The sequence below is a fragment of the Salmo salar genome, chromosome 18, assembly GCF_965601325.2.
Source record: "Salmo salar chromosome 18, fSalSal1, whole genome shotgun sequence".
Lineage (NCBI taxonomy): Eukaryota > Metazoa > Chordata > Actinopteri > Salmoniformes > Salmonidae > Salmo > Salmo salar.
Genome location: NC_138308.1, coordinates 30,064,885 through 30,077,508, shown reverse-complemented (window position 1 = coordinate 30,077,508; position 12,624 = coordinate 30,064,885). Strand labels below are relative to the sequence as shown.

Below are 12,624 nucleotides of genomic sequence, written 5' to 3'. Positions count from 1 at the left end.
CATGGTGCTTGCCTACGGAGCTGTGAGGGGAACAGCACCTCCGTACCTTCAGGCTCTGATCAGTCCCTACACCCAAAGAAGGGCACTGCGTTCATCCACCTCTGGCCTGCTCGCCTCCCTACCTCTGCGGAAGCACAGTTCCCGCTCAGCCCAGTCAAAACTGTTCGCTGCTCTGGCACCCCAATGGTGGAACAAGCTCCCTCACGATGCCAGGACAGTGAAGTCAATCACCACCTTCCGGAGACACCTGAAACCCCACCTCTTTAAGGAATACCTGGGATAGGATAAAGTAATCCTTCTAACCCACCCCCCCCCAAAAAAAATATATAGATGTACTATTGTAAAGTGGTTGTTCCACTGGATATCATAAGGTGAATGCACCAATTTGTAAGTCGCGTCTGCTAAATGACGTAAATGTGACATACTATGGTGCGAAAAGTGCGAATCAATCCCAGAACAACAGCAAAGGACCTTGTGAAGATGCTGGAGAAAACAGATACTAAATTATCTATATCGACATAACCTGAAAGGCCGTTCAGCAAGGAAGAAGCCACTGCTCCAAAACCGCCATAAAAATGCCAGACTACGGTTTGCAACTGCACATGGGGACAAAGATTGTACTTTTTAGAGAAATGTCCTCTGGTCTGATGAAACAAAAATAGAACTGTTTGGCCATAATGCCCATCGTTATGTTTGGAGGAAAAAGGGGGAGGTTTGCCAGCGGAAGAACACCATCCCAACCGTGAAGCATGGGGGTGGCAGCATCATGTTGTGGGGGTGCTTTGCTGCAGGAGGGACTGGTGCACTTCACAAAATAGATGGCATCATGAGGAAGGGAAATATGTGGATATATTGAAGCAACATCTCAAGACCTCAGTCAGGAAGTTAAAACTTGGTCGCAAATGTGTCTTCCAAATGGACAATGACCCCAAGCATACTTCCAAAGTTGTGGCAAAATGGCTTCTTATGTCTTGAATCCCGTTAGCGGGATCGATATGACGACAGCCAGTGAAAGTGCACGGCAGCAAATTCAAAACAACAAAAATCTCAAATTTCTCAAACATACAAATATTATACACCATTTTAAAGATAAGATTCTCCTTAATCTAACCACAGTGTCCGATTTCAAAAAGGCTTTACGGCGAAAGCAAAACATTAGATTGTTAGGACAGCACCTAAACAAGAAAAACCACACAGCCATTTTCCAAGCAAGGAGAGGTGTTACAAAAACCAGAAATACAGCTAAAATTAATTACTAACATTTGATGATCTATATCAGATGACACTCCCAGGACTCAATGTTACAAAATACATGTATGTTTTGTTCGATAAAGTTCATATTTATATCCATAAATCCCATTTTACATTGGCGCGTGATGTTCAGAAAATGTATTCCCACCAAAACTCCCGGTGAATGAGCACATCAATTTACAAAAATACTCATCATAAATGTTGATAAAATTTACAACAGTTATTGAAAGAATTATAGATATACTACTCCTTAATGCAACCGCTGTGTCAGATTTTAAAATAGCTTTTCGGCGAAAGCACATTTTTCAATATTCTGAGTACAGAGCTCAGCCATCAAAGCAAGCTATACAGTTACCCGCCAAGTTCTGGAGTCAACTAAACTCAGAATTAGTATTATAAATCTTCCCTTACCTTTGCTGATCTTCGTCTGAATGCACTCCCAGGACTCTTACTTCCACAATAAATGTTATTTTTGTTCTAAATACTCCATATTTATGTCCAAATACTTCCGTTTTGTTCGCACGTTCAGATCACTATCCAAAGGCATAACACATGAGCGTAAAACAAGAGACAAAAAGTCAAATAGTTCGATTACCGTTCGTAGAAACATGTCAAACGATGTTTACAATCAATCCTTAGGGTCTTTTTAACATAAAACGTTGATAATATTCCAACCGGACAATAGCGTATTCATTACAGAAGAAAAAGAAGGAGCTGCGCGCCAAACGTGCCTGTGCAGTAAACAACTCACTGCTCCCAGGCAGTCCACTGATTGACTGAGCTCCTATTCTCTGCCCAGTAACAGTAGATGGATGAAACAAGTTTCTAAAGGCTGTTGACAGCCAATGGAAGCCTTAGGAAGTGCAAAATGACCCCACAGACACTGTAGTTTGAACAGGGATTAGATAGGAAAAACTACAAGTCATATCCAGGTTGGATTTTTTTCTCAGGTTTTTGCCTGCCATATGAGTTCTGTTATACTCACAGACATCATTCAAACAGTTTTAGAAACTTCAGAGTGTTTTCTATCCAAATCTACTAATAATATGCATATCTTACTTTCTGGGAGTGAGTAGCAGGCAGTTTACTCTGGGCACATCAGTCATCCAAGCGACTCAATACTGCCACCATCCATAAGAAGTTAAGGACAACAAAGTCAAGGTATTGGAGTGGCCGTCACAAAGCCCTGACCTCAACCCTATAGAACATTTGTGGGCAGAACTGAAAAAGCATGTACGAGCAAGGAGGCCTACAAACCTGACTCAGTTACACCAGCTTTGTCAGGTGGAATGGGCCAAAATTCAACCAACTTATTGTGGAATGTATCCTTCCGACTTCAACGTGTGTGTGTTTGTGTGTGTGTGTGTGTGTCACAGTGTGACCGTGTGTGTTGTATCGCTGTGAAGCGTTGACAGCCAAGGGGGCCGTGAAGACTCCTCATGCTACTAAACGTTTTCATAACAGAATAACTTTTGTTTACAGTGAGTAGTGAGACAGACAGTGGTGAGGCAGGCTGCAATGCAGGAGGAGGCAGAGGAGACAGACAGAGGATGCAAGCTGACAGAGGTTAGTACAGTGGTTCCCAAGCTTGTGGGGTCCCCTGAAATTGAAATGTGGTCTCCTGACAAAATCGTTGTTTGTCTTATCTCGATCACCCATTGGAGTTTACCCACCTTTTCTCTACCACATCACCGGTGAGGAGGAAGAGGAGCGAGGAGTGGGGAAGCCTGCTGCACATGGCAACACGCATCGCCACGTTCCATAAACACAAAGAGCAGCTGAGGGAACCCAGTCCTGTCTGTGGAATGTGCCAGGGAACAGTCGGTTCTTGGCACAAGTAGCAGGAGCAATTAACGTCACATAAGCAGAGGGCCGGCGCAATGGGGGTGGGGGGGCAGAAAGGAGGATATGGGAAACAAGGCATCGCTGGGAAGACCTGAGATGAGCAGAGCTGAGCAGTGGTGCATGCTCACTCCAAGGCATCCCTTCCCTATACCAGTCAACACTCAGAGATCTCGGACGAGAATGTCTCCTCCAAAGACAGTTCAGGTCATGGCTCAATTAATTTATGTGTAGTTGTTGGCAAATAGGTTTTGTTTGTATCCCTGCATCTATAATTAGGGAATTGACAGAGGAAGCTTGGTGTCCTTGGAGACCTCACATCCCCTCCCCCCAAACTGTTTTGAAAAATCCTCCCCCCCCCTAGAAGTTAAACTAGAGTTGTTGTATCATGACACAGCAGGTTCTGAGCCAGTTAAAGGGAAACACACAGGCAGGTAGCAGCAAAACAGTGTGACTGACTTGCAAACTAAAACCATACTGTATTGGTCTGTCTTAACCCAGCCAAACAGAAAATAGGAAGATGTAAAGTACAGTATGCTGTAACGTTAGCTGTAATGTAATGGTGCCAATCTTTCTCATTCATTTGGGACTGAGGCCTAAACACTAAATGATATCTACAGGAAATATGTATTATGTAATATAGATTCAGCTCAACAAGGGCCGATTTTTAGATAGTAAATCATCTGAGAAATGTTGATGTTAGTGTTACGCACGCCTCTAGTAAGAGGGAACGCAACACCCTGCTACAACTCAACTCTCTGTGGTGTGAAAGAGGTATAGACTGTAGGTGTGAGTAAGGATGACAAAAAGGCAGAGAATACCGTTTACAGGGAATTTATTCCTTCGCACGATAAGTTTGGGCAAAAGGGGCTGGACGGAACCAAAGCAAAGAAAGTAAATATCAAAGCCCCCTCTCTTACCTTACCTGCCTACCCACTACTTAACTAACTAGCACCACCTGGTGCACTAACCAAAATACAGGGGATGGTTCGCCCAGGTCTTTCCTAGTGTGCATAGACAAACTACAACATAATAGTAAGCTTTCTCAGCAACAACTAACTAAGTACATACCCAATTCTCTTTCTGCGAAACAACCAACATATATAACCCTCTGCCATCAACCTCCTGTCTCAGCAAATATCTCTCTGCAATCCTCTCCCTCTGAGCAGCAGAACACTGGCTTATAAAGCTTTAGGTGGGGTTGGTAATTGGAGACAGCTGCGTCCTGACGAGGGGGCGGGGTCAGCTCTCCAATCAGTAATGGGGCCGACCAATCAGCTGCTTGGAGAACTTCAGGAAGCCATTACCTGAAACACACTCACAAATACACAAACTACAACACAGAAACTGGGGAACGTAACAGTTAGGGTGAACTTACTCTTTAACTAACTCTAACATCAGTTTGACTGAACAGTGTTGCTCATACTCAACCCCAATGTTATGTCACCAGGGAGCAATGCATGGCAGGTCTAGTATTTGTATGTATTATTTGACCCCCTGTACTTGCTTCCTAACTCCCAGTGTCTGCGTTACACATCTAGTATTTGTATGTATTATTTGACCCTCTGTACTGCATACAGTGAGCTTTAAACAGTGGTTCCCTATGGCTGACACCTTGGAAACTCCACTGTTACATCATGGGGATCATGGGGTGGTGTCTGGAAAACACATTGTGAGGAAAGTGTTCTTGTGAAACATCTACATACAGAGTGGTCGATATATTGTCCCTCACCCTAAAAGGATAGTTCAAAACAAACACACATGGAGGCCAGTGGACTTTCCCATCCACTCTGTATAAATTGTAGGCCCACATTCCCTCAATACAGTCTCTTTGGTGTTCACTCTATATAGCTGAATAGACACACTTCCAAAATGGCTTCAGATATCAAGATGTGTTTCTGCATTCGGCTTGTTCTTGCACTAACAGTTAAATATCACACTGTAGAATGATGTGGTCCATACCAAACTGATATTATAATTGATTGCTTAGAAGTACAGTAAACTATTGTTTTACAGCTGTCACAAATAATCTATGATATGCAATGTGGATATGAGACACAATAATGATTTAATATGTTGGTAGTAGGATAGCTTGTCATGTTGGAATCATATTTTAAAGTAACTGTCCAATTAAAATCTAATTTTTAAAGCTCATATTAACGTGCGCAATAATGTTGTTGACTCATAAAACCACTCAGTAAAACCCTATTTCAAACTAGTTTTTGAAACGGACTGTTTAAAAAAAAATGCTTGTGATTTTCTTGTTATGGGACCTCACATTCTTCGGCCGAGACAGCCCTATCTGTCATTTGTTAAAGACCCAATTATGCAAATGACCAAAAGCTTGTTTTTTTTCCATGAGAGAGAAAGAGACTAGGGGAGACTTAGGCTCAGGGGCCTCATTTATAAACTGTGCTTACATACAAAATATAACCAAAAATATGTGCGTACCAGTTCTCACACAAAACGGTTTCATACTCGCCAGGTTACTAGCACATAGACCTAGAACAAGTACTGTATACTATTTGTCCCATATCTCGTTTAATTGCACCCACTTCATAGTAGTAAATAAACAAGCTCTTTGCTCTAAACCATCTGATCCAGTCCTCAGATCCAGAGCACAGTTTATTAACAGGTGGCACAGATGGTTGTAGGTTACTTCTGAAGCTTTCGTCTGAATACTCTAATTTCACATTTATCAAGTAGACAATATTGCGTTTATAAACATAATACATATTTTCAGAACAATTGCAGAATAAATTCTTAAACTACTTGGGCCATGATGGGTTCATATTCCCGAAGTAGCCACAGACTACAAACAATTACCATGCACATCTCTCATTTAACTGGGCCTATTAGATATGCTAGTAATTCAAGTATTTTGCTCTATGCACCAGAAAGAAAGCTGGTTTATAACATACAGTAGAATTTGACAGGTGAACAGACATATGACATTTTGCATTGAAGTGTGTAATTTATGGCCATCACTGTGAATAGACAATGTTCTAGAACGCGCGTTGCAGCAGCGTAGGTTGGAGAAAAAGTAAACGCAAAACGATAGGTCCTATTGAATTCAAACGGTCTGTTTACAGGTCCACAGCTATTTGCCTTTGTTGTTGTCTTTCATAAACTTTGTCTGTCAGATAGCCACGGCCTACAGCAAATGCCACTGCAAAGGTTTAACATTCTGCCGTCACCTTCAAAGACATTTGATCAAGTTCGCTATTGCTATTTCCTTTAGAAAAATGCCTTGGCCTAGTTCCAAATTATACAGGAAATAAGGGCGTTATTGTCACAATAAAAGGTGAACGATGGGCATTTTCAGGCAGGGGTTTAATGCTTGTTGAAACGCACACAGTTTCAGGACGGGCCTGATTAGTAAACAGGAAACATACATATGTATGCAATGCACCAAGTTTAGTGTGCAATTTACGCAATAGTTATAAATGAGGCCCCAGGATTGCAACAACTATCTCACCAGTCACTTTTTCAAATGATGTGGTTAATAAGAGTTGGCTGTTAAGAAGCACTTAGCTAGCACGCTAGCAATCGCGGCAAACATAGATAGATGGCTAGCCAAAAAGAAAGAGTGGCAAAACAGAGCCTCCACACAAGGTGGTTTACAAGCTGCAAAGGCAAGTCTGCATGCTGGACATCAGGGGCAGCCAGAGCAGCTTGTCGCCACATGGAACTATGAGTTGGTCAGCTGTTTTTGACCAGTAAACCCACACCATTCTGTTTTTTCCTTACAGGCCAAACAAGAGCACAGACTCAGGGAATATCCTGTTTTTTAACATCCTCAAGCACTGGAATGTCTTATCCTGATGTTGACAGTAAAGAATTCTTTACAAAGGTAAACTTGCTAAATTCTGAACCCGCTGTAATCAATATTTGCCGTGGTTGCGAACATGGCTTTGGGGCTGACAATCAAAATAAAGTTTAGATGGGTTACCATGCAAAACTAAATTTGTAACTAACTGATGTTTTTTTGGTCAGGCACAGGAATAGGATCTGCCCTGCCAGGTAAGAGCCACAGTGGAGGGAAGAACGACCCAGTGCTGCAGTATGTCGTGAACAACTCACTGAGAGAACATCCTGTCATGACCAAACTCAGACTGGTAAGGCTGGACTGGGTTAGAGCCAGGGTTAGGGTTGAGGTTGAGGCTAGTGTTAGGGTTGAACTGGAATGAGGTCATGAAACTAGGGTTAGGGTTGGACTGGTAAGACTGGACTGGGTTAGAGTCAGGGTTAGGGTTGAGGTTGAGGCTAGTGTTAGGGTTGAACTGGGATGAGGAGATGAAACTAGGGTTGGGGTTGGACTGGTAAGACTGGGGAGAACCAGGGTGTTTATGAGATGAAAAGCAGGAATGTACTATACATACAAACCAGATAGATACAGAGAGATACTGGTTTTCTACATTATCATGACAGTTAAATAGGCTACTATAGCCACTAGAGGTCAGCACAGTACTATACAAACACTGTGCTGAGAAGCTGCAGTCAGCAACACGGCGTAATTACATTGTTTGATTAGATTATGTCATAAAAAGTCATGTTTTAGTCTTTTTGTCGAAGAAAAATGCCCCTCTCCCCAGAGGTGTGATTACTAGCTCTGAGGGTTTAGAGCTTGAGGTAGTCACCTCATACAAGTACTTGGGAGTATGGCTAAATGTCCTTCTCTCAGCACAAATCAAAGCTGCAGGCTAAAGTTAAATCTAGACTTTGTTTCCTCTATCGTAGCTCCTCTTTCACCCCAGCTGCCAAACTAACCCTGATTCAGATGACCATCCTACCCATGCTAGATAATGGAGATGTCATTTCTAGATCGGCAGGTAAGGGTGCTCTCGCTAGATGTTCTTTACCATTCGGCCATCAGATGTGCCACCAATGCTCCTTATAGGACACATCACTGCACTCTATACTCCTCTGTAAACTGGTCACCTCTGTATACCCGTCGCAAGACCCACTGGTTGACACAAATCCCTGGGTCGCTCGTCTTTCAGTTCGCTGCAGCTAGCGACTGGAACGAGCTGCAACAAACACTCAAACTAGACAGTTTTATCTCAATCTCTTCATTCAAAGACTCCATCATGGACACTCTTACTGACAGTTGTGGCTGCTTTGCGTGATGTATTGTTGTCTTTACCTTCTTGCCCTTTGTGCTGTTGTCTGTGCCCAATAATGTTTGTACCTTGTTTTGTGCTACTACCATGTTGTGTTGCTACCATGTTGTTGTCATGTTGTGTTGCTACTATGCTGTGTTGTCATGTGTTGCTGCCTTCCTATGTTGTTGTCTTAGGTCTCTCTATATGCAGTGATGTGTTGTCTCTCTTGTCGTGATGTGTGTTTTGTCCTATATTTTTTTTTTTTATAAATAAAATAAAACATTAATCCCAGCCCCCGTCCCCGCAGGAGACCTTTTGCCTTTTAATAGGCCGTCATTGAATTTGTTCTTAACTGATTCACCTAGTTAAATAAAGGTTAAATCAATTACAAATTCTCCTTCCTTCATGTTGCAGAAAACCCTTGAGGACCCATGGAGCATCATGCTGGTTGCTAGTGAACAAGCACAACTGATGGCTAATCTGGCCAAACTGATCAATGCCAGCAAAACCATTGAAATTGGTATGTAATGATAAAACAAGCTTAATACTGAAAACATTTAATGTTACTATATTATTTGGAATATATTTCATTGCGCCAATCTTTTCAACATTCACTAATTCTGAATGAATTGCCCTCATTCTAATATCAGAAGAGACTAATGTTAATATTTTCCTTCTCTCCAGGGATGTACACGGGGTACAACACCCTGAACATGGCATTGGTTGTACCAGAGAAGGGTCAAGTGGTAGCATGTGAAATAGACGACGAATACGTGAACATTGCTAAACCTTTCTTTAAAGAGGTCAGATCAAATCATATTCCAAGTTTGTATTTCCATTTTACAATGAATTACATTTTCATCAGAAATCCCACACAGCTGTGAGTAGCTAGGCCTACTTTTAGAGTATATATTTTTTCTGCTAGTCATTCAGCTAGTTTACTTTCTGACTTTATTTTCCCCATGGAGAAATTTTGTTGCAGTGTCATGTACACATTGAAAGTGACGTTTAAATACAAAACAAAATTGACAATACAACTTTCATGACAATTATATACCAATAAAAAATATAAGAAATTATAATAAATTAAGAAATAAAACATTTAAAACAAAAGACTAGCCTGCTGGCCTTACGGAGTCGATAGGAACATTAGCCTGAGCTATTTAGGAGGGATATCACACCTGGCACAAATTATTGTCTAGTTCTGTTTTTCCTGCTGAGGGGTGCCCTATACCTGCGCCCAGAGGGGAGTAGTTCAAAATCCAGGTACAGGGGTGGCTTGGGTCTAAAATGATTTTGTGACCCTTACGGAGGGCCCTGACCTTAAAGATCTCATCCAGGCCTGTCTGTTTGACTCCAAGTACCTTGCTTGCTGTGGTGATAATTCTTCTCAGCATATTTCTCTGGCTGACAGTGGCATTGCCAAACCAACAAACAATACAAAAAGTAAAAATACTCTCAATAAAAGATTTGTAAAACAGAGTCAATATAGTACAGTCTACATTAAAAGATCCCAGCTTTTTGAGGAAGTACAGTCTCTGTTGGCTCTTTTTGTAGATCAGGTCTGTACATTTACTCCACTGAAGCTTATTGTCCAAAAGGACACCCAGATATTTGTTTTCCTCTACAATTTCTATATTCTGACCTCTGATAGATGTTGCAGAGGTAGGTGTTGTACACTTCCTGAAGTCTGTGCACATCTCTTTGGTCTTGTTGGTATTGAGGACCAAGTGTGATTCCTCACACCACTCTACAAAGTCATCTAGGACCGGGCCATGATGTTACTCGTCATCATGCAACAGGCTGATCAAGGCAGTGTCAACAGCGAACTTAACGAGGTGTCTGTCAGTATGGGAACTAATACAACTATTAATGTACAAGATGTACAGGAGTAGGGACAAAACGCATCCCTGAGGTGAGCCTGTGTTGGTATTGCGTATATCGACACGTGGGGACCTATTGTGACTTGCTGTGAGCATTGGCTCAGGAAGTCCAACAGCCACAAAACCAGCCTCCCATCTAAGGAGAAGTCCCAAATGAGTCTCTGTACCAAAATGTAAGGCTGGATTGTGTTGAAGGCAGAAGAAAAGTCAACAAACAGAACCCTGACATGGGATTTGGCACCCTCTAGATGTCTATAGACCATGTTAAGGAGGGTAAGAATGGCATCATCAACTCCTCTGCTAGGCTGATAGGCAAACTGAAATGGGTCGAGAAGCTTCTGGGTGACACTGAGAATATGACTTTTCACAATTTTCTCAAGGCATTTCATTACTAAGGATGTCAAGGCGACAGGGTCGTAGTCATTCAGCACAGAGGGATTAGATGCTTTAGGAATTGGTATAATTATTGAGTTTTTCCACAATACTGGCACATGTTGCTGGTCGAGTGAGGATTGGAAAATGTCTGTAAAAACACCAGCCAATTGTTCAGCACAGTGCTTTAACCCATGTCCACTTATTTTGTCTGGGCCTGGGCTTTTGTATGCGTTACATCCCCAACTTGCTCCATCATTCCTCTAGACAGGATTTAGACCGGTTTGTCCAGTATTCAACCCCAATACAACATCTAAACCCATTCAACTCATTGGAATTCAGAAACATCGATTGTCTCTCCAAAAGCTTCAATACAGCATATTCAGTATCTAACATCTGTCAGTCAGACTTCACAAAGTGCTGTGGGTGGAGTAGTGAGGCCGTCTGCTCAGAAGAAAGTGTCTACGAAAGGTGCAAAGCCTAGCAGCAGAGAATCCATACAATGAACTTAATGCCCCCTCCAAACCCCACCAGTAGAAATACTACTGTACACAACACAGGTCAACCATTGTGACAGAAAATGGTTGCTATTGTCTGCTTCAAACCATCTAAACTCGAAATCAAGTCAAAATGTAATTTAAAGCACATTGAATCATCTCAATGGACTTAACAGTACAAATGCCTAGACAATGAAAAACATGTAACTAACTACCTTTCTCTTTTCTAGGCCGGAGTCGAGGATAAAATTAATGTCCGTCTTCAAATGTGTATAAAAACACTGGGTAGGTGACTGATTTTAAAGAACCCGAACACGAATCCGTTGTGAAACGGGTCAATCCTTTTCAACGTGATCTTTTGTTTGTCCTAGATGAGTTGATAGCTGCTGGGGAAGCTGGAACATATGACTTTGTGTTCATCGATGCGGATAAACGGAACTATGACAGATATTATGAGAAGTCTCTTGAGATTGTGAGACAAGGTGGCATCATTGCCATCGATAATGTGAGTAGCCTATGCCCAAAATTTTATTCAAACAAGTGAGTCGTGATTTTGAAAATGATTTGAATAATGCCAGCATGCGATTGATTTGATCTAATAAGCTAACTGAGGTAAAGATGCATGAAAAGATAGGTTGCCATCTTTCTCTGTGTTTTATATGTAGGCCTATCACCTCTGTCCTCAGTCTGAGCCTCTCTCCTCACCTGTCTCCCCCTTCACCTCACTCCTCTAATCGTCTATCTGATTACCCTTCCTTGACCTGTCCAATACCTGTCCACCTAATTACCCTTCATTGACCTGTCTAAAACCTGTCCACCTAATTACCCTTCCTTGACCTGTTTATCACCTGTCTATCTAATTACCCTTCCTTGACCTGTCTATCACCTGTCTATCTAATTACTCTTCCTTGACCTGTCTATCACCTGTCTATCTAATTACACTTCCTTCACCTGTCTATCTAATTCCTCTTCCTTGACCTGTCTATCATCTGTCTATCTAATTACCTTTCCTTGACCTGTCTATCACCTGTCCATCTAATTACCCTTCATTGACCTGTTGATCACCTGTCTATCTAATTACACTTCCTTCACCTGTCTTTCTGACCTTCTGACCACAGAACACCTCACTTGTATCTCTGATCCCCCCCACCTTCTCCCCCCAGGTACTCTGGAGTGGTAAAGTGGTGGACCCTGCTCCTGATGACCTGACCTCCCAGGCTCTGGACAAGCTCAACAAGAAACTCCACACAGACCAGAGGATCGATCTGAGCATGCTCACTGTGGGCGACGGACTCACCCTGGCCATCAAACGCTAACAATAACCCATGCTAACTCATACTAACCCGTGATGACTCATGCTTAATGCATGCTTACTCCAAACCCACTGTGATTTATTGGGGATTTTTTTGAGATGTGGTAAACATGAAGGGCTGGAATAAATAGATGTTACTGTACGTGTACGAGTGAGATTCAGTTTTTACTTGAAATTCGAAAGCATGTCAGCCTCTGTCTCAGTAAGAGCTAAATCACTACCTTTGACTCCCAGAGATTTGACTTTTTCAGGGTGGGACTAAAATCATTTTTATTAGATTTCAATTGAGTACAGGCTTAACTTCTATGGGCTACGTGGGACGCTAGCGTCCCACCTGCGGGACACAGCCAGTGAAATATCAG

At 42.1% G+C, this 12,624-nt stretch overlaps 1 protein-coding gene across 1 annotated transcript in view; it reads left to right on the top strand.

Annotated features, from left to right (window-relative positions):
• LOC106577229 (catechol O-methyltransferase domain-containing protein 1-like) overlaps nucleotides 1-12,404 on the top strand; it is a 31,695-nt gene extending 19,291 nt beyond the window's left edge. The window contains exons 2-7 of the mRNA XM_082965461.1: nucleotides 7,090-7,211; nucleotides 8,613-8,718; nucleotides 8,883-9,001; nucleotides 11,181-11,235; nucleotides 11,322-11,455; nucleotides 12,114-12,404. Of these exons, the coding sequence (XP_082821587.1) occupies nucleotides 7,090-7,211; nucleotides 8,613-8,718; nucleotides 8,883-9,001; nucleotides 11,181-11,235; nucleotides 11,322-11,455; nucleotides 12,114-12,266 (689 nt within the window). The 3' untranslated portion in view covers nucleotides 12,267-12,404. The remainder of the gene's footprint in view (nucleotides 1-7,089; nucleotides 7,212-8,612; nucleotides 8,719-8,882; nucleotides 9,002-11,180; nucleotides 11,236-11,321; nucleotides 11,456-12,113) is intronic.
• The last annotated feature ends 220 nt before the right edge of the window (nucleotides 12,405-12,624 follow it).